This window comes from Taudactylus pleione, unplaced genomic scaffold, assembly GCF_031769625.1.
Source record: "Taudactylus pleione unplaced genomic scaffold, aTauple2 ptg000186l, whole genome shotgun sequence".
Classification (NCBI taxonomy): Eukaryota; Metazoa; Chordata; class Amphibia; order Anura; family Myobatrachidae; genus Taudactylus; species Taudactylus pleione.
In genome coordinates this window covers 2,190,672-2,212,242 of record NW_028284588.1, presented here as the reverse complement: position 1 = coordinate 2,212,242, position 21,571 = coordinate 2,190,672, and the positions used below count along the sequence as shown (strand labels likewise).

Genomic DNA, 21,571 nt, shown 5'->3' with positions numbered 1-21,571 from the left:
TATACCTCCGGAGAGAGGGAGCCCGCCGCCACTGCTAGCGCCTCCGGTCTGTCCCCAGAGACCGGAGGCATGCAACTGCATATACATGCGGGTCACTGCAAACTGTGACCAGCGGCTTTCCTGATCCTCGGCACTCCGGCAGCAGTCGTGGGAGTCCCCAGAGCCCGGCTAGTACAGACTCTGGGGTCCCGCCGCGATCCACAGATCTGTACTGGTGTCGCGGCGCCAGCAGGGTGTAGAAGCGGAAGCTTGGACTTCCAATGGACAGTCTGATGCTGCCGCTCTGAAGAGTGTTTAAAATTAAAAATTTTAAAAATTAAAAATAAGCTTAGGGGCTGCTAAGCAGCCCCCCTGCTCTAAGGGTGACCCGAGTCCGGCCGGGCACCAACTAAAAACTTGAGGTGCCTGTGGCTCGGGGTATAGAGGAGGATGGACCCAGTGCATCCTGGGAGCAGCAAAAGCTTTAACTGCGTGGTGCCCATGGAACTAGATCCAGCTATACCCCAAGGTCAACCCTGTGGACCCTGAAGTAGAAATATACAAATCCCAGCAGTTCAAGGACTATTAATAAATACACCCCTTAACACAATTTTACATCAGAAAAGAGAAAGTAATAAATTGGGATAAACCCATGACCAATATTTTACCAAGTATCTGATGACAGCATTCACATCATACCTTCTTCACAAAAAAAAATTACTAATTTCACATTCATCACACATTACCTGCACTCGACAAAACAAGAACTTCTATCAGCTATGCAAACTAACACAGGCTAACAAGCAAGGCTGAGGGGAGGAACCAAGGAAGCAAAGAATCATGACAAAGAAGGTAGTCCCTGAATCAACATCCATCTGACATGAGAAACTAATCACGGGAGATGAGATAACACCATCTGCAGACGGAGATAAGTTTGTCTGAAAAAAAAAAAATTAGACATTTATCTCCAAACACAGTTATATAAATATGATCTGGAGAACAGTGCCATTGGTCACAATGGCAGAAACTGTAATTTCAATAAACTGTGAAAAGTTAGAGAAAACAGATTCCTCCAAAGTTTTCACTGCACTTAAATATGAAGAAAACAATCACATTTTCCTGTTTTTATGCTGAAAAATTAGATAATTATGTTCATTAAATATCCCCCTCAATCTGACCAAAATCTTTAAGCAACATATTTAGTGCAGTTTTATAATTTTTTTGCAATGCTAAAGATACCAACACAAGATCCGTTCACTCCTTGAAACTTCCTCTTGCTTCTGAGCTCCTTGTACTCAAGTTTTACAGAAATCAGCCCACCAGTGTTCAGGTGACTTTACACAAAGTTATACAGCTCCTTCTAACCTGTGCAGCTCAGCATATTGGTTGTGAATGCTCAAGTCTGCATAAAGTGCATAAAGTGCGTGGATATGCTCACAAGAACATCATGCTTTGGTAGAACAGTTATTATCAATGGGCATACATTCATTCTAGTAGCTCCCTGGAGTGCAAGGCTTAGACCTTTTCTCTGCATACACAATGGGCCCCTTTCTCTACTGTATTCCACTGAAGAAGATACCCAAAGCTCACTAAAGTTTATGACTATACTTTAGCTGCTCTATAGCTAATGCCATGCTTTTCAAGTCCAGTCTTCAAACACCCCCCCCCCCCCCCTGCAAAGTCATGCTTTCAGGATTTAATTAATCATGCACAGGTGAATTGCGTATTTTGGTGGATCAGTAATTATCCCACCGTTGACAGCATTTGATTATTGGAGGCGAAAAGTAGTAGTCCACCCATTTATCTCAGATCCTCTGGCTGGTCAAAATGACTATGCCCTCTGTTTGGAGAGGAAATACATTTTTATATTCCAAAAGTGATATTACAGGATTTCCAACACTAGATATTTCAATACTAATACGGATTTCATTCTACTTGCCTTTTTAATTAGCAGTGCTACCCCAAAACAGAAATAAAAACGTTTGTGCAGATTTTCATATTAACAGGTGTGGCTGGCAACAATCATCAATTGTACAGCAGACAAGCAGATTCAGCCCTGCTACACTATTAACATTACTTTTTTCCCCACAAACTTACAGTAATTGTATGTATCCTTTCAATAAATAGTTAGATTTCTTAAATGTGATACTTTTATTACATAGAGCTGATTGTAATGCTCTAATTACATGGTAGTATTATAGCTATGTAACAGAAGCCTAGTATGGGCAAAATTTTGTAAACCTTGTATTCAGTCAATAGTTTACGAACCACCAATTAAAATAAACTTGGCATTTATTCCATGTAACATTGTATATGAAGGTGCCATACATTACATATGATTTATGAGGTTTTCAGATATTCTAATTTAATTTATAGTTAAACCCTTTATATAAAACAAATTAAATGATATCAGTCTAATTCCTATAGTAGTTAAGCATATGAAATTGCATTTCCCGTCATTTGTAACACTTTATTAAAAAGGTTATACATAGAATGCCAGGCCAGATGGTGAAGTGCTTAAATCAATTGTCAATTAACAGACTTCTGGAAGTAGCTGCAGTTAAACTTGAATACATCTTTTATGTCCCATATTAAAAATCAATACAATAGCTGATATGTTACAACTGTAAAAATAGTTGGGAAATTCTATAAAGGTCTAAATAAATTTGAACAACCAACAATTAAGAACTTTATTAAAAAAGAAAAAAAAAATTCCATCATCCACGTTGGATATACATTACAAGTTAAATTAAAAGAAAAAAAACAAAAACAAAAAAACACACAGGTCTTGATCTTTGAAGTCAAAATGTTAGCAATACTTAAAATACAACGAAACAAAAAAAAAAAAAAAAAATTATATACTTATTACATAAAAGCAGAAAGTCACAACCATACAAGATCACTGGTTGCAGAAAGTTGCAATCATAGAAGATCACAGGTTACAACAGTCCGCTGACAGCTAACCCTGAACATTGTTACCACTATCTGTGCACTTTGTGGCAGATTCTTCCAGACACGCTGCTGCACAATCCTGCTTTACTTTAACCAAATCAGAGGACTCACTATTTCCTTTAATGTCCCCAGCCCCGATAGACTTATTCTCTGACAGTTCTTCCCCCTTCTCCTCCACACAATCAATGTCCATCTCCTTAAGCTCCGATGGGTTAAGCACGGCTTCTGGTTTTGCAGATTCATTTTCTGCATTTTCCTTCTTCTCCTTAAACACTTCCACCCCCATCATTCTCAGGTAATGCATTCTCTCATTCTTTGGCACAAAAGAACGGATTGAGGTTTTCCCTCGCCAGCCACACAGCACAATTGGGCACTGAAGTGCGTCAGGTTTCCTAGAAATCAATAACAATTTTAATACTAGGATTATGAGGCAAAATAGTAATGTTTTACATTATAATGCAAATTAATTTTTATACTTAAGGGAGAACATTTAAAATATACACTGACCAGCCATAACACTAAAACCACCTGCCTAAGTGTGTAGGACACCTTTGTGCCACCAAAACAGCTCTGACCTGTAGAGGTATAGGGATATATTATTATCATCATTTATATTGCGCCACAAATGTTCCGCAGCACCTTACAAAGAACATAAATAAGTTGTAGACAACAGACTTACAGAACAATACACTACAGGACATGGATAATATATATTGCTACATTAGCGACCATAACACCCAGATAAGCAACAGAGCATAAGCAACCAAGTGTTAGGTGCCCTAGTGGTAAGAAGTAGATGAAACTAAAGTAGGGAGAAGCACAAGAGGGTAGAAGGCCCTGCTTGTAAGAGCTTACATTCTAAAAGGGAGGGGAAGACAAACAGGGGTGACACAGATGGGGTAGATGGGGAGGAAGGAGCATGTAGCAGGGAGTTAGAAAGATAGCTGGAAGGCTTTGATGAAGTAGTTGGTCTTAAGAGCCCGTTTGAAGGATTGCAAAGAGGTGGAGAGTCTGATGGGGAGTGGGAGAGAGTTCCAGAGGTGGGGAGCAGCGCGGGCAACGTCTTGGAGGCGGGAGTGGGAGGAAGTAATCAGCTGGCATGAAAGGCGGCATGCATTAGTTGAACGAAGAGAGCGGAGAGGAGAGATAAGGGAGATGAGATCAGAGATATATGGGAGAAGATTGGGTGAGGGTTTTGTAAGTGAGCGTGAGAACCTTAAATTGGGTTCTAAAAAGGAAGGGGAGCCAGTGGAGGGCTTGTAGGAGAGGGGAGGCAGATGCAGTGTGTTTGGAGAGGAAGATAAGCCGTGCAGCAGCATTAAGGATAGACTAGAGAGGAGAAAGATGGGATTTGTGGAGGCCAGATAGGAGGAAGTTACAGTAGTCCAATCTGGAGATGACCAGTGAGTGTATGAGGGTTTTAGTAGCACCCTGGTTGAGATAGGGTCTGATCTTAGAAATATTTTTGAGATGGAAACGACAGGACTGTGACAAGTTCTAGATATGTGGTTTGAAGGAGAGGGATGAGTCCAGGATAACTCCAAGACAGCACACCTTGGGACTAGATGAGATAGCTATTCCATCAATTGATAAAGAAATAGTGGGAAGTGAGGTTATGTGGGAGGGTGGGAAGACAATCAGCTCTGTCTTAGACATATTAAGTTTAAGAAATCGCTGGGACATCCAGGAAGAGATAGCAGAGAGACAGTTGGAGATACGAGTCAGAAGAGAGGGGGAGAGATCAGGGGAGGAAAGGTAGATTTGAGTATCATGAGCATAGAGAAGATAATGGAGGTCAAAAGAGCGGATGAGTTCACCTAGAAAGGAAGTATAGAGGGAGAATAGGAGAGGTCCAAGAACAGAACCCTGGGGAACACCTACTGTAAGAGGCTGTGGGGGGGGGGGCGAGAGGAGTCATGAGAGGAAACTGAGAAAGATCGGTCAGAGGTAGGATGACAGCCAGGAGAGGGTAGTGTCACGTAGACCAAGGGAGTGAAGGATATGCAGCAGGAGAGGGTGGTCCACAGTGTCAAAAGCAGCAGAGAGTAGAATGAGCAGAGTAGTGGCCTTTGGATTTGGCAGCAAGGAGGTCGTTGCTGACTTTCGTGAGGGCAGATTCAGTGGAGTGGAGAGAATAGAAGCCGGATTGAAAAGGGTCAAGGAGGGAGTGGGAGGAAAGAGAAGTGGTAAGGCGTTTGTAGACAACCTGCTCAATGTGTTTGGAGGCAAAAGGGAGGAGAGAGATGGGTCGGTAGTTAGAAAGAAGGTTAGGATCAAGGGTAGGTTTGAATGCAGAAGGAACAGTGCCTGATGAGAGAGAGGTTAATGAAGTGGGCAAGATGGAAGCAGGCAGAAAGAGAGGAAGCGGAGGAGGCGGGAGGGGATAGGATCAAGAGGGGAGGTGGAAGGGGGGGGGGGGGGCGGAGGACCGGATGAGGGCCATGACTTCCTCCTCAGATACAGGGGTGAAGGATGTTAGAGTTGGTAAAGTTGATGGGGAAGGGTGATCTGGGAAAGGAGGAGGTGGAGAGCTGGGAGACTGGTTGGATATGATCTCCTGACATATGGAATCAATTTTAGATGTAAAGTAGGTAGCAATGTCAAGGGCAGAGAGCAAGGAGGGGGTGGGCGAAGGAGGGAGTTAAAAGTGGTGAAGAGACGCTGGGGATTAGACAGAGGAGATGAGGATCTTGAAATATGACTGTTTAGAGGGAGAGAGCAACACTATAGGATGAGAGCATAAATTTGAAATGGAGAAAATCTGCCTTTCCTGTCCATGGGATGCTTTAGGGAAGAAATGGACGGCATAGGCAAGGTGGCATTCTTAATTAAGCGAGTAAAACGGGAATCCACCGCAAGCGGGGTTTCCCACTTTTTGCAATGACTAGCATCTAGTTATCAGTTTCCTGCAAAACGTTTCTGCGGCTGGAACCTCTTACTAGGCGACTGCCAGGCCTCCGCCATATGATCAGTCAGCTGGTCAGAGACGAAAAACAGCCAAAGTCACTTTTGCCTGTTTAAAATTTGGACACTTGGACTTAGGGTCCGGAGCATCATCCTCTATATCAAGAATGGACCACTCCGCCCGCACATTAATGGAAGATTTCGTCACCACTTCCGGGGCAGGGGAATCCGAATCAGAGTCCTCATGCAATTCCCCCTCATCCGAGGACGCCTCAGATTCTGATAGCTGCGCAGACTGGGATGACATAACGTTTTGGCGCCTTGTGAGGCTTGTCACTACGCAACATGGTTTGAAAGGCTGAAGATGAGGCCGCCAAACTCTGGATTGAATTGGAGAACACATCCACGCAAGGTGGTTAACCCGCTTGCGGGAGACTCTGGAAGGGAATGACGGACTGCTGCGTCATTGGAGGAGACTGAACATACATAGGGAGCCCCGCATATGGATGAACAGTCCAAGGCCCAAGGGGAGACTGCAATAATTGCGGTACACCCGGAGAAGGGGGGATTGCTGTTTGGGGTAACCCCCTATGGGGGAGAGCAGTCGGGACCGCCAGACGGTCCGCGATGGAAGCCAGCACCTGAGAAAACACTGCCGAAGGAGGATGCTGTCCCGAAGTTGGGGGTTTAGAGGGACCAGGTAACTGACGGCACCTCACACACAGCCCATCCTGTGATAAATCCTCCAGCGTATGCAGGAGAGCAGAGTGGGAGCCGTAGAGCGCTCAACTTCCTCATCAGACATGATATATATATATATATATATATATATATATATCACACACACACATACATACATATACACACACACAAATATATATAGCAAACACAACAGGGAAGCTGAGAATGTACACTTGGCGCACCCACAAGTATGCAGCACACAAGCCCACAAATATGGCACAGTGTAGCACACCACAGTATGTGAGCGACCTCACAAATACATGAATTTATATAATACCCCTTTCAGACATCTTGAGAATCCCGGGAATGTGGCCTGCCTCAGCCAAATTCCCGGGTAGCCGCGTCTGTCTGAAGGGTACCTACCCGGGAACACGTTCACGGGTAGCCGCCCCTGCAATAGACCAGGGTTTTTCCCGGGAAAATACCCTGCTTCTGTCTGAATGGTGCTACTCGGGAATTTACTACTCCCGGGCTACACCAAGCAGCTTTTACATCGACAGCGCAGAGCGTCCTATAGGACGCTCAGCACTGCTGCTCACCACCCCCCGCGCCAGTGGCTGTGGTGCTGACAACTGAGTCAGCAACCATGGCCGGGTCCTCACACCGGCGCTGGAGACCGCCGGTGGTTCGCAGCCACAGTGGGCCGCCAAAAACTCCCGCTGGACCACCAAGGTAGATAGGAGTTATTATATTATAGATGGAAGTTATTAAATTAACTATTTAATAGAGGCTGCACTTCGATTGGACGGCTGCCTGCTGCATGATGATGACATCATCAGCGGCAGCCAGAGAGGGGATAGGTTAGGAAGAGCAGAGGAGAGGCAGGTAATATTTAAAACTAAAAACCTGGTTTATGTCTGAAAGGGGTCTACCTGGGAATTTCTCGGGTAGACACTGCAGTGTGAAAGGGGGGTCTCGACCAAATACCCGAGAATTTGCACAGGAGAAATTCCCGGGTCTGAGCAGGAAATTTCACGGGTCGTATGTCTGAAAGGGGTATAAGTGAGATCCAAAAAAAGCCCTTCCCACACACACCTGTCATGGCTCTATGAGAAGAAAGGGATAGTCATAGACTGACAGTAAGGAGAAATAAAGCCCAGACAGTCAGCACTAGCTACTGTCACATACGATGCAGAAAGTTAATACTAACAATCTGGGCGGTTGATTGTAGTGACAAGGTGCAGTGTCTGGGAGGGCTATAGTGCTGTGTACACTGACCTTTAGCAGGGGAGAGGCACACAGGGGGACCGACCGCACACTGCCCGCGAGATCTGCGCTGCCACCGGAGAAAAGATGGCCACCGGAGATCTCAGAGGAGGAGTGGCCGCAGGAATAAGCAGCTCAGTGTCGCCAGACTTAAGTGGAATGGCGCGCTGAGCTGAGGGGAGGAGCCGCTAAACAGGGAAGGCTGCCTCCCCTGGCTAAGGATTAACCCCAGGGACGCTGGCTCCCGCATAATTCCCTGGAGGTCTAGTGGTCCCGCGGGGTATGCCTCCGGAGAGGGGGAGTCCATCGCCACTGCTAGCGCCTCTGGTCCGTCCACAGAGACCGGAGGCCTGCATTTGTACATGCGGGTCACCGCAAGCAGTGACCCGCGGCTTACCTTATCCCCGATGCTCTGGCAGCAGTCGTGGGAGAGCCCAGAGCCCAAGCTAGTACAGACTCTGGGGTCCCGCCGCGATCCCCAGATCTGTACTGCCGTTGCGCGGTTTTTGGTCTCCCTTTCTGTGAGTATGGTTCTTTTGTGTTCCAGTCTTCCTGCTCTGTTTTTTCCCTCCTATGGCCTTGGCTACTTACCAACTGAGGTGGCTGGGGCGGGATATAGAGGAGGATGGGCCCAGTGCATCCTGGGAGCAGCAAAAGCTTTAACTGCGTGTTGCCCGTGGATCCAGATCCAGCTATACCCCAAGGTCATCCCTGTGGACCCCCTATGTAACCTGAAGTAGAAAACTAGATATGTTATTCACTTCACCTATCACTGGTTTTAATGTTATGGTTGATTAATGTATGCTAGACTACATGTTAAAAAAATAAAATAATAAATTTATGTATACACACACACACCTTTATAATGAAGCATAGAAAGTAAATTAATAATACTGACAGAAGTCAAGCAGCTTACTAGGGAATGACAAAAAAAAAAAAAAAAAAAAAAAAAAAGCAGCTCTAAGGCTCATTAACCCCACCTATACATGTTTTGTCAAAGTAAACTGCTCATTGCAATATATGATTAAATATACTCACTGTGGATCAGGTTCATATTGTAGGATGATACTTCCCATAGCTGAAACCAAAAAAAACGAATTGTTTAACTTAACCAACCTTATGTATTTATAGTGCAGTCCTGCTCTAGCCAACACAAACTATTCAGAGTAGGAAAATTAAAATGTTCTAAACAAATATATGTACACTATTATGAGTACATGAATAGATAAGTAAAATTGCAATTAGAGTTCATTGTGATTATAAAATAGAGGTTGGCACAATGACAACACTTGAGCTGAAAGGCAGTATGTGGCATGTTGAAGAAAATGAAACAGATTTTGTCTGTCCTTTTAATCCCTCAGCCTTCTGCTGCAGTGTTATTAAGCTTCCGAATCCAATGTGTTATGTAACAGCCAAGTATGGACAGACGGGAGCAAGAATTTATTAAACAATATCCTGAACTTTACAGAATCTTTGCGTTCTTAGGTTTTCAAAGAGACATGACAGTTTATTTCATGTATCCTCTTGAACACTAAAAATAATGAACCCGGAATCTCTGTTTAAACAGCAAAATTTTTTCATATATGCAGCATGAAGGTAAGATTTGGGGGAGTATTCAATTAGGCACGAGAATAGCAAAAATATCACACCTGCTGGGTTTTTCCTGCAGGAGCAGGATTATTGTTCTTCGATTAAGGGTAGGAGTTTTATTTTGCAGCTCCAGAGCACGACCAATTTTTCCTAAATTTCATATTTTTAGGAAAAATGGTCGGGAATTGGTCTGTGAACCCGGCCTTATGGTGCATACACACTGTCATAGTTTTCTTCAGATCTGAACGATGATAATTTAAAAAAAAAAATAGTTAAATCGTTCATATCTGAAGGAAAATCTGACATACCTGAACTATGGATGATGAACGTTCCCGATGGTCAGATAACGATATCTGACATCTGATGTGTTTGCAGTCAGACTTGGACGATTCCATTCATTTTAATGCAGTCAAAAATCGTTCAAATTTTTGGTAAACGTTCATCTGACAAATCTGACTGTGTGTATGCTCCATAAGTTTAGTAATCTCCATATTTGTACAGACTTCAACTAGTCCACATACACCCATCCTCAAATCACACCAAATAACAGATCTGCTGCTACTTTATACAAATTCCTTTCCGACAACAATTACTTACCCTTAGTACATTACTAGTGAATTAAGACTCAAAATTCAGGATACAAGCACAAGAATTGCTACACTACTCGTACCACAGCGGACATCTCTTGCCATATGGCGCAATAAGGATAGGTGCATAAAGACACATATGTATGAGGTGCTATCGCGATATTACGGTCTATGTGCACTAATTTACAGTGTTCACCCCTACGTACTACATGTAACAAGCATTTATTTTTTTACTTACCTAAATCTTTAGTCTGCTTTTGTATCTCGTTACTAAATTTACTTAGGAAAGGATTTTCCTGGGTAAGCAGAACCTTGATGTCTTCCACTGATACGGTTACAACTCTTGAATTGATGAATGGATAAATTGTATAAATGCCCTGCAGACATTAGTAGAGAGGATAAAAATGCTAACCCATTACACACAATATTAATGATCAGACAGCTCAGAATGCACACGATTTAAAGAGCATACATACTGCTGAAAAAAAGGCAGGGCTTCTCTATCAATAGTCTTACATTAAAATTCTATATAAAACAGTGTACTTTTTTAGCTCAATACATTTTTATATTTGTACCAAACAAAACTAGGATACTATGCATCCAGATCCATTTTGGGACAATGTAGTCAACAAAAAGTTACCTCTTGTGCAAGCCTGTAAGCACAGCCATACTGTTCCCCATCATTATTTCGGCAGAGCACTTTTATACCAGTATTGATTACCTGCCAATATGAACAAAATAACGTTATCTACTATAATGCATGAAAACGACCAGAAGCTGTAAGTAGTAAATTAGTTCTCTCGCTTTCTGGTCACATAATGGGAGATCATGTAAGCTTAAAAAAGTAAATTTTAACTAGATATGAAAAACATGTCAAAGTTTAGTTAAAAGATGAAATACTACATGTTATTTGTATTGTGATAAGGGCTCTTTACTCTCTTATAATGAAAAGTTTAATTTGGTCATTCTGAATGGAAACAAGACAATACAAAGTTCAGGACATCATTCTCTGAATATGGATTACCAGGTGTATACTTGCTCCTAGCTCATGAATTATCCTAGCTGCACCTGTTTGTACTAGGACTATTGGCTGAAGATGTTGGAAACCATGAGGTCCAGACAGATGGAGGGGAAAAAGAAAAACATTTCTATGAGTCTCATCAATGTAATCTTCAACTATCTTGAGTATATTTTATAAAAGGACTAATTCTTTATTTTAAATTTGTCCCTTTGTATTTGTCTAATACAGATATATTAGGACATGACTGTATAAAGCAGAGGTTTCAAATGCCGACATTACAGTCCACGTTTTAAGGATATTCATGCTTTAGCACAGGTGACTTAATTAGTACCTTAAACAATTTGATTTAACCATTTGGACTATCCTTAAAACCTGGACTGTAATGGCAAAGTTTGGGAACCTCTGGTATAAAATAATATGAGATATGGTAAGAACTTACCCTTGTTATCTCTATTTCTACGAAGTCCATAGGGTTCCACAGGATACCTTGGGGTATAGGTGTGACGTCAGTCGCAGGGCACCAAAGAGTTAAGCTTTCAGCCTCCCAGGATGCACTAGGTCCCCCTCCTATACCCCGCCCCCGAGCCAAGGCACCTCAGGTTAGTTACCAAGCCATAGGCCGGAGGAGGAGAAGGAAGAGAGAGAACAAAGATCTGGACACATACAAGAATCACATTCTCACCAGAGGGAGACGGAAAACCGGTGACCAGAGCAAAGCCCATCTGCAGCACAGGTGCGACAGGGCGGGAGTCCTGTGGAACCCTATGGACTTCGTAGAAATAGAGATAACAAGGGTAAGTTCTTACCATATCTCATATTTTCTACTTCAGGGTCCATAGGGTATCCACAGGATACCTTGGGGATGTCCCAAAGCAGTATCCTTTAAGGGTGAGGACGCTCCTGTGCAGAAAGGAGAATCCGCCGCCCGAAGGAAGCATCCTGAGAGGCGAAGGTGTCAAACCTGTAATACCTCACGAAGGTATGGACAGAAGACCACGTAGCAGCCTTGCAGATCTGAACTGCCGAGGCACCACGTCGAGCTGCCCACGAAGGACCCACAGACCTAGTGGAATGAGCCTTCAGAGAAGGAGGGACAGGTAGGCCTTCATGAAGATAAGCTTCAGAAATAGCCATACGGATCCAGGCTGCCAAAGTTTGCTTTGAAGCAGGCCAACCCTTTTTACGGAAGCCAAAGAGGACAAACAAAGCGTCCGACTTCCTAAACGAAGAAGTGCGGTCAACATAAGTCCTTAAGGCCCGCACAACATCCAAAGAGGCCTCACCCACGGAAAGACCCGGTGAGTTAAAGGCCGGAACAACTATTTCCTCGTTAATATGAAACTGGGAAACAACTTTGGGAAGAAACTCGGGCCGAGTGCGGAGCACTGCCCTGTTCCCATAAAAAACCAAGAAAGGGGGTCTACAAGAAAGAGCCCCTAACTCAGAAACACGTCTGGCCGAAGCAATGGCCAGAAGGAAAACAGTCTTAGCTGTTAGCCATTTAAGATCCACTGAGCCCAGTGGTTCAAACGGCGGTCCTTGGAGAGCCCTCAGGACCACAGCCAAATCCCAAGGCGCCACAGGTGGAACAAAGGGCGGCTGAATGCGGAGAACACCCTGCATAAAGGTGCGCACATCCGGGATTGTAGCAATCCTACGGTGAAACCAGACAGATAGGGCCGAAACCTGTACCTTCAAAGAAGCAAGGCGAAGCCCATGATCTAGTCCCGCTTGCAGGAAGGCGAGAATCCGAGACAGACGAAACTCCCGCGGTGCATAACCTCTCGGTCGACACCACTGGAAGAACGTATGCCACACGCGATGGTATATCCTCGCGGAAGACTGTTTCCGAGCTCGTAACATGGTCCGCACCACAGAGCTGGAAAACCCCCGGGACCTCAGCATGGCCGTCTCAACAGCCACGCCGTCAAAGACAGCCGAGTCAGGTCCGGGTGAAGGCAAGGACCCTGAGACAGAAGGTCCGGTCGTAGCGGCAACCGCAGAGGAATGTCCACGGACAGACCCTGAAGGTCTGAGAACCAGTGCCGTCTGGGCCACGCGGGAGCTATCAACAGGAGCGTCCCTCCTTCCTGTTTGAATTTCCGGATTACCCGTGGAAGAAGGGAGACCGGAGGGAACAGGTATGCGAACCGGAACGTCCACCGGACGGACAGAGCATCCACCAGAGACGCCCCTTCGTCTCTTGTGCGAGACCCGTACACCGGCAACTTGTTGTTGTGCCGGGACGCCATGAGGTCGATTTCTGGAAGACCCCACCTGTCCACCAGTAGTTGAAAAACGTCCGGGTGCAGGGACCATTCCCCCGGATGAACGTCCTGGCGACTTAGAAAGTCCGCCTCCCAATTGAGCACTCCCGGGATGAAGACCGCTGATATGGCCGGAAGATTGCGCTCCGCCCAAACCAGGATCCGAGAGACCTCTACGAGAGCCGCCCGACTGCGAGTTCCTCCTTGCCTGTTTATGTAGGCCACGGTGGTAGCGTTGTCTGATTGGACCTGCACCGGGCGACCCTGGAGAAACCGCTGTGCCTGCTGGAGAGCATTGAAGACCGCACGGAGTTCCAAGATATTTATTGGAAGCTCCGCTTCTGTCGGCGTCCACCTGCCCTGGAACAAGTGTGGACCCGAAACTGCTCCCCAGCCCCGAAGACTGGCGTCCGTTGTCAACAGGACCAAATTTGGAACCCAGAACGGACGTCCCTTGTTGAGGTGGGTCGTCTGTAACCACCACGTAAGGGACAGGCGAACCTCCTGGGTGAGCACAATCGTCTGGGACTTCAGAGACTGAGTCAGCCCGTTCCACTTGGACAGGATCAGGTGCTGCAGAGGTCTGGAGTGAAACTGGGCGTATTCCACCATGTCGAACACCGACACCATGGAGCCCAGTAACCTCATCGCCGAGTGTAAGGACACCCGGCGGCTGTGCAGACAACTGCGCACCCTTGACTGTAAAGCAGAGATCTTGTCCTCCGTCACGAAGATCCTTTGCTGTCCCGAGTCCAATAAGGCTCCAAGATGCAGAATCCTCCGAGACGGGATTAGAGTGGACTTCTGCCAGTTGATTAGCCAGCCGTGCCGTTGCAGCAGTGCAATGGTCAGGTCCAAGTGGCGTAACAGGAGCTCTGGAGATCCTGCCACCAATAACAGGTCGTCCAAATACGGCAACATGCGGACTCCCTGCAGCCGCAGAGAAGCCGCCATGACCGCCATCACCTTGGTGAAAACACGTGGTGCTGTTGCCAGGCCAAAAGGTAACGCCCGAAACTGGAAGTGGTCGCTGCTGATTGCAAACCTGAGGAACTGTTGATGGCGCCAAAGAATAGGGACATGCAGGTAAGCGTCCTGTATGTCCAATGACACCAAGTAGTCCCCAGGTTCCAGCGCCAGAATGATGGACCGTAGGGTCTCCATCCGAAACTTCGGGACCCGCAAAGACTTGTTGAGTGCTTTGAGGTTGAGAATCGGACGATATGACCCATTGGGTTTCTGTACCAAAAATAGATTTGAATAGAAACCCTGGCCCCTCTGGGAGAATGGAACCGCCACTATAACTCCAGCCTGGAGCATAGTGTGCAATACCTTCCGCAGCTCCGTAGCCTTGTTCCGGTCTGATGGGAGACCCATGGTGAAGAAGCGAGGGTCTGTGCCGGAAGGAGAGGGCGTATCCGTGGGAAACCACCTCCAGAACCCAAGTGTCTGTCGTAGTGGTCGACCAACACTGGGCGAACTGTAGCAGGCGGCCTCCCACCCTGGGATCCCCCAAAGGGAGGCCCGGACCGTCAGGCCGCAGGCTTGTCATCTGGCTTGGGGGCCGGACGTCTGGTACTCCATGCCTGCTTCCGGGGCTTGACCGATTTCTTAGGGCCAGCCTGTCGAGGAAACGACTGTGGTTTGGGCCTGCCCTGGGCCCTAGATGACCGAAAGGACGATGGTCCCGAACCAGAAGGAGCAGCGGCCGACGGGAGACAGGCAGATTTGGCTGCCGCCAGCGTGGCCACAATCTTATCCAGATCCGGACCGAAGAGAACTTCTCCGGTAAACGGCAACGCTTCCAGACCTTTCTTGGAATCTGCGTCCGCCTTCCAGGATCGCAGCCACAAGGTGCGACGAGCAGCTACCGCTGCTGAAGAAATTCTAGACACCAGAGTACTAATGTCTAGAGCCGCCTCGTTGATGTAGGTGGCCGAATCACGGAGATTGCCAATCAACTCCGCCTGATCGGCCGGACAGTCGGATTCAAAAGAAGCCTCTAATGAATCCGCCCAGCGCTCCATCGCTCTGGCAACCCAGCAAATGGCCATAGCCGGCCGTGCTGCCCCCCCTGCAAGGGAATAAGCGGACTTCAGGCAGATTTCTACCTTGCGGTCCGTAGCATCCTTAAGGGAGGACATGGATGGCATCGGCAATGTGGCACTACGGACAAGACGGGTCACGTGAGAATCCACCTGTGGAGGGGATTCCCACTTCGCAAAATAATTATCCGCGAACGGATAAGCCACCGCCAGGCGTCTCTGCGGCTGGTATCTTTTGCCAGGTTGTTTCCACGCCTCCTCTAAATGGTCCACCAACTGACCCGAAAGAGGAAAGACTGTGGCATCGCCCTTCACATCTTTGAAAAAGGCATACTTAGATTTAGCCGCTGGGGGAACTTCGTCCTCAATCACCAAGGCTGTGCGGACCGCCCGAATAAGTCCAGGAATATATACTTTGGACTTAGCATCAGCATCCTTAGTATGGAGAGGTTCCTGATCGTAAGGATCTAGAATCTCCCCATCATCAGACGTCCCTTCGTCATCCTCATAAGGAGCGGACAGAGACGCCACCGGCCTTTTATGAGACCGCATCACAGACTCCCCTTGCAACACATCCGACAAGTGCTGTACAGAACTCGTCAGGGAGTTAACCCACGCTGGCTCCTGAGAACCCGGGAGCGGGGAAATAGGGAGACTGTGGGGTACCACCAATTGTCGTGGGAACCCCTGCATGGGTGACGACACCACAGACTGCTGGGACAAACCCATCGGAGTAAACGCGGGCTGCGGAGCTAACTGGCCCACTAAAGCTGTTAACGCCTGAGCGAAACAAGCCCAGGGCGGCTCCTGTACCGGTGCTGTAACCGTAATAGGCCGCGCCATGGACAAACACTGCCGGCAAAGGCCCTCCGCGCTACCCTCCCCCTCCGCTAACGGTACTTTGCACGTGGTACACTGTAGCCGGAGGGGAAAATCACTTTCAGACATGATGGCACCACGTATGTGACCTCTCTCACCAATTAAGTATTAAATAGGCGAGAGACCACCCTGCAGCACCGCACCGCAAGGGCTTTAGCAGAAAGAACAGGGACAGTAATAAAGCTGACAGTTTAGAGAAGAAAAGATTACAGGCAGCAGCGCTAGCACAGTCACATACAATGCAGAAAAATAACAATTCCTGCACTAACAGCGCTGATCACTCAACTACACAGACACAGGGCCTGGTAGGACACAGCGCTGCATACACAGACCTGACCACAGCGGAGGAGAGGTATGCGGGGGGACCCAGACCACGATGCTTCCGTCCAGCGCTTCCAGCAGCGTTCACCATGCGTTCTGGAGAAGATGGCCGCCGAGGAGCAGAGAGGAGGCTGGCCTGGGGGAGGAGCGCTGACACAGGACCAGTCGGCAGCATGCAGAGAGGGCTGTGTGCAGCGGGGGAGGCGCCGGCTGTGAGACAGGGAAGGCGCGCTCCCCTGGCATGCATTTAACCCCTGGGACGCCGCAGCGCTACCGCTCTGCTGCGGTCCGCTGTCCCAGGGGGTAGTGGAAGCGCAGGTTGGTCGCCTGGCTCCACGCTGCAGCCAGTCCCCAGGGAGCCCCCTGCCTGGGGACTTAGGACCATGTGATCAGCGGGGACCCACCGCGGGACCCCGCTGCTTACCTCTGTCCCCCTTGAATCCGGCCATGGTCCGGAGCATCTGGGGTCACCGCTAGCTGTGACCCCAGACGCCCACCAGCATCCCCGGATCAGTACCGGCGTTCTGGTACCGGCGAGGTGTAGGGAAGACAGCATGGACGTCAGGACTGACTGTCCATGCTGTTCATCCAGTTGTGCAGCCACAGCTGCATGAAGAATAAGCTTCAGGGGCTCTTCTAGCCCCCACTCCAACAGGTGCACCCGACTCCGGCCGGGCACCAAACTAAACTGAGGTGCCTTGGCTCGGGGGCGGGGTATAGGAGGGGGACCTAGTGCATCCTGGGAGGCTGAAAGCTTAACTCTTTGGTGCCCTGCGACTGACGTCACACCTATACCCCAAGGTATCCTGTGGATACCCTATGGACCCTGAAGTAGAAATTTTAGTTATAGGATTATGAATTTCCATAACAACTAGTATTATTGCAGATCTCATTTAGTACAGTTCCATTATTTGCCTTCTTCTACTTTATCCCTTTTGCATAGCTCAATCTAATAATCTATTAAAAACGTAATGACAACGAGTCTGATACATCATCGTGGGCATGGAAGTGGCCCAATATATGACAAAGAAAGGAAAGGTAGGGAAACTGCCTTCATTTTTTCTACTTTAAAATCTACCTACAAGGTATAATAAAACAGTAAGCATTAGAACATTTTTGAAGTTCATGTGCCTTTAAAGGACGACTGTGCTGAACGGTTGCATTTAACTCAAATGTGCTGTATCTATTAGCAGAAAGACATTTCTTTTATTCACTAAACTACTAGATAATTTGGAGTTCAACTGTTTCAGGTGCCAGAAAAGCCATATAAAACAGTTAGAAATTTTGTCTTTTCCATGTACAAGCAGATTTATACAAAAGCATTCTTAGCAATGCCAAGCAGGCATTTCGGATCATTTTCTCACTAGATTACACTATTAGTTCCTATACATACACAAAAGAGAAGCCATGTTATGCGGCTGCTAACTATTTTAGTCCACTTAAACAGAGCTAATGTGGTGGTATCAAGTACAACTCCTCTATCAACCAGCACTGGATGGAGATTAAATAGGAAAATGTATCAGATTACTATCATTATTCTGATAGCATTTCTTTGCAGTCATTCTGCAGTGGATAGGAGACTATTGTGAAAGACCATATAGAGCTGTAAGTGTCTCAGGGCAAGATATCCCCCTTTTCCCTACTAATGGACTATTTTAATTAATTTCTTGTTCCATTATGGTGGAGACTTCCAAACCTGGTATTTTGTATTGTCAAGGTGAGACGATCCCAGTTACAAAAGTGGCCAGAGCCCCTGGTGCAAAGTTACTTTTTTTTTTTGCCCATGGATTTAGAGAAATGCACCCAATGGAAAGAAATTCTAATAGTATCTTCCATTTCCTTCCCTGGAGCATACACTGGGGAATGCCACTGAAAACGCACTAGTAGGCACTGTAGGTTAGATCTGCCTTAGTGCTAGATTGCTCCTACTATTACACAATAGTGGATTGTAATTATAGTATTTCAATAGAACCATATATTGATAACGGGAGACTGAACAATTGCTGATATCCACATTTATTTTGGAATATTAAAAAAAAAAATAAAAAAAAAAAAAATCTTATAACAGCATGATAAATACATGACATTTTTGAGACTAATAGTTAATGGGGGAGAAAAAAAAAAAAAAGCCAGTACCTTCATCTTTTCGCTGTTATATAGTAGCACATTTCTCAGTTCCTTGGAGACCATGTATAGTTGTTTCTTCTTCCCTTCTTGGGTGCGCGTCAAGAGATTCTTCTTTGGAAAAGATGGATCTAACGCATAGAATTTTCTGCCAACAACAAAGAAATCAAGCATTCCATAAAAATGCACCCAGGCAGGAATTTGGCATAACTAAATGATTTAAAGGTGTGTAAGTCACAACCCCTTCTGCGTCTAATTACAGGCAATCCAATCAGATGTCCGGATAACTTTACAATAAAGTAAATATCGTTCTGTAGTTCTCCATTAAACACAAAAGTTAATAAGGTAGTCTTCAGTAATAGTTTTGCATTTCAAATAACATTTACAAATTTCAAGACAACCATATATAATTACACAATCAGTAGAAAAATGTCTGTTTAATTGGCAAGTTTGTGCCAGGACCAAAATGTCAACTGGTGTTTCTGTGATTTATGATTCAATCAAAAAAGTATTTTCTATTGGTGAGTACCCTCATATCATATCTTGAGCAACTTTGAGAAGAGCCAAATTGTGATGATTAGACTACTGGGTCAGAGCATTTCCAAAACAGCAGGTCTTGTGGGGTTTTCCAGGTATACAGTGGTTTGTACCTATCAAAAGTGGTCCAGGAAATAACAGGTGAACATCCTGCATGGGTGGCCAAGGCTTTGTGACGCACGTGGGGAGCGAATGCTAGTCCGTCTGATCCTATCCCGTAGAAAAACTACTGAAGCACAAATTGCATAACATTGTTGCAGACCATGTACACCCCTTCATGGCAACAGTATTCCCTGATGGCAGTGACCTCTTTCAGCAGGATAATGTTCCCTGCCACACTGCAAAAATTGTTCAGGAAAGTTTTATGGAACAGGAGTTCAAATTGTTAACTTGGCCTCCAAATTCCCCAGATCTAAAATCAGATTGGGAATCTGTGGGATGTACTGGAAAACAAGTTCCAGCCATGGGACTTAAATGTTTTGCTGTTAATGTCTTGGTATCATACACCACAGGACACCTTCATAGGATTTGTAATGTTGATGCCTTGACGGGTCAGAGCTGTTTTGGCAGCACAAGGAGGACCTACAGAATATTAGGTAGGTGGTTTTAATGGCTGATCGGTGTATAGCAGGTTAAAAGGTGACACAACCTGAATACAGAAACAAAACAGGAGCTGTTGGTTTATTTTTATTTTACATCGCTATGCCAGTCTAAATTAATAGTAAAAACATGCAATTTGGGTAGAGACACCTTGTAATAATTCCTCCACATCACAGTTGAATTACAAAAATTACTGGGCAGATTTCCAGTTCACTGTAGACTGTTCATATCCAGAAATGTTATTATGCCAAGGTCTATTACATCACTGTTTTGTAATTTTAATCTACTGCCATGGATGAACAATAATCACAAAATACCACTGGTGTAATAGAAGTTTCTTTGCATCCTGTGGTTTAAGGTTACTGATAAAACAAAACGGATTTCCAAATAATTTAATGCATTAGAGTGCAGTCATGATTTCTTGACATGCCAACAAAAACAGGGATTGGCTTCTTTAGTCTGATAGTCAGACCCATCACCCACAATAAATGTGCACAACTATAACACAACATGAGAAAAATAGTGAAGTGAAGTAACATGGGACAGTGCCTTACAAAAATGATTCAAATACAGACAGTCATGGATCTGAGAGGACACCATAGAAAACGCCGGTTAATAACACCTGTTTAACACAAGGCTCACTGTGTTCATCCATAATTGATAATTTAAAGAACCATCTTCCATCAGGTTTGCACATTGTTAAAGATAGCTTGCTACAAATACACAAAAGCGCACATTACTACAAATCAGCAGTAGCCGCTTTCCTTAGAATAAGGCCCGTATTCAATTAGGGAGCGACAAGTTCTTGCTGAACTTTTCGCTCCACATCGGAGGTTAGAGTGGGGATAAAGTATCGGACGTGTGCCCGCTTATCCACGTATTCAATTTAAAAGGAGTGAAAACGGGACCAGGCGAATTTGGGTCTACGAAAAAAAAAAAACGGGAATTTTTTGGAAATGTGCCTGGGACCCCACTAAAGATGTCCAGTCATGGGGGATAATTATGGGTAGCCCAATTTTTGCCTGTTGAAGGAAGTCAGAGTTTCCAATAGCCGCGGCAGGTGCTTTTTTGCGGCAATGAAGTGGTGAAGAATAGTACTTAGGTTTTTTTTTTCCTTAAATGAACTTGTCCCATCAAATTTGGGGTACATGAAAATAGGTACAAGCATTTTTTTTAAGTCCCTAAAGTTACTCTGAAAAAAAAAAAAAAAAAAAACACCTGTCGCACCCACCCACCCACCCACACCCAAGTATGCGCCAGGTGTATGGCACATACTTGGGTACACCCCCTTAATTTATTTCATTAGATAAAAACTTGTTTCCCATATTTTTACCCCAAAATTGAAATCTTTTTTGGGGTGTCCCTATTCTTTTTTTTGGACACATTTCGTTTTTATGGGCAATTCCCAGGGGTGCAGGCAATTTTTTTTTAAGCCTGCACCCCTAAATCCCAATTCTGCACTTTTTTTCGCCATGTAAAACATGGTGAAAGATAAAGACTTTTCGAACTTTGCAAAAAGTCTTTGTAATTGAATACGGGGATAATAGAAACATGCGAAAATGACGTCATCGGCAATAATTTATCGATAGCCAATTCAGACTTTTCACATCCAAATTGAATATGGCATCCAAATTGAATAAGTCATTGATAAATCTAAAAATATACTTAGCGTAGGTTTTATTTAATAAAATTAGTTGATATTTTGGTGTGTGATATTTTTCATTCCAAGCACTGAAATTCAAAATTTGTTTTCCATTAGACATTGTGTTTGTGACAAAAAACAATTAAATTATGCTGTTTACAAAATATTAACAGGTA

At 45.4% G+C, this 21,571-nt stretch overlaps 1 protein-coding gene across 2 annotated transcripts in view; it reads right to left on the bottom strand.

The window, feature by feature from the left end:
• Nucleotides 1-2,184: 2,184 nt before the first annotated feature.
• Nucleotides 2,185-21,571, bottom strand: part of NSUN2 (NOP2/Sun RNA methyltransferase 2) — a 55,615-nt gene continuing 36,228 nt past the window's right edge. For both annotated transcript variants that reach the window (XM_088476335.1, XM_088476334.1), the window contains exons 16-20: nt 18,629-18,764; nt 10,600-10,680; nt 10,198-10,336; nt 8,821-8,860; nt 2,185-3,323 (exon numbers count right to left, since the gene is read on the bottom strand). In XM_088476335.1, the coding sequence (XP_088332461.1) occupies nt 2,939-3,323; nt 8,821-8,860; nt 10,198-10,336; nt 10,600-10,680; nt 18,629-18,764 (781 nt within the window). In that variant the 3' untranslated portion in view covers nt 2,185-2,938. The remainder of the gene's footprint in view (nt 3,324-8,820; nt 8,861-10,197; nt 10,337-10,599; nt 10,681-18,628; nt 18,765-21,571) is intronic.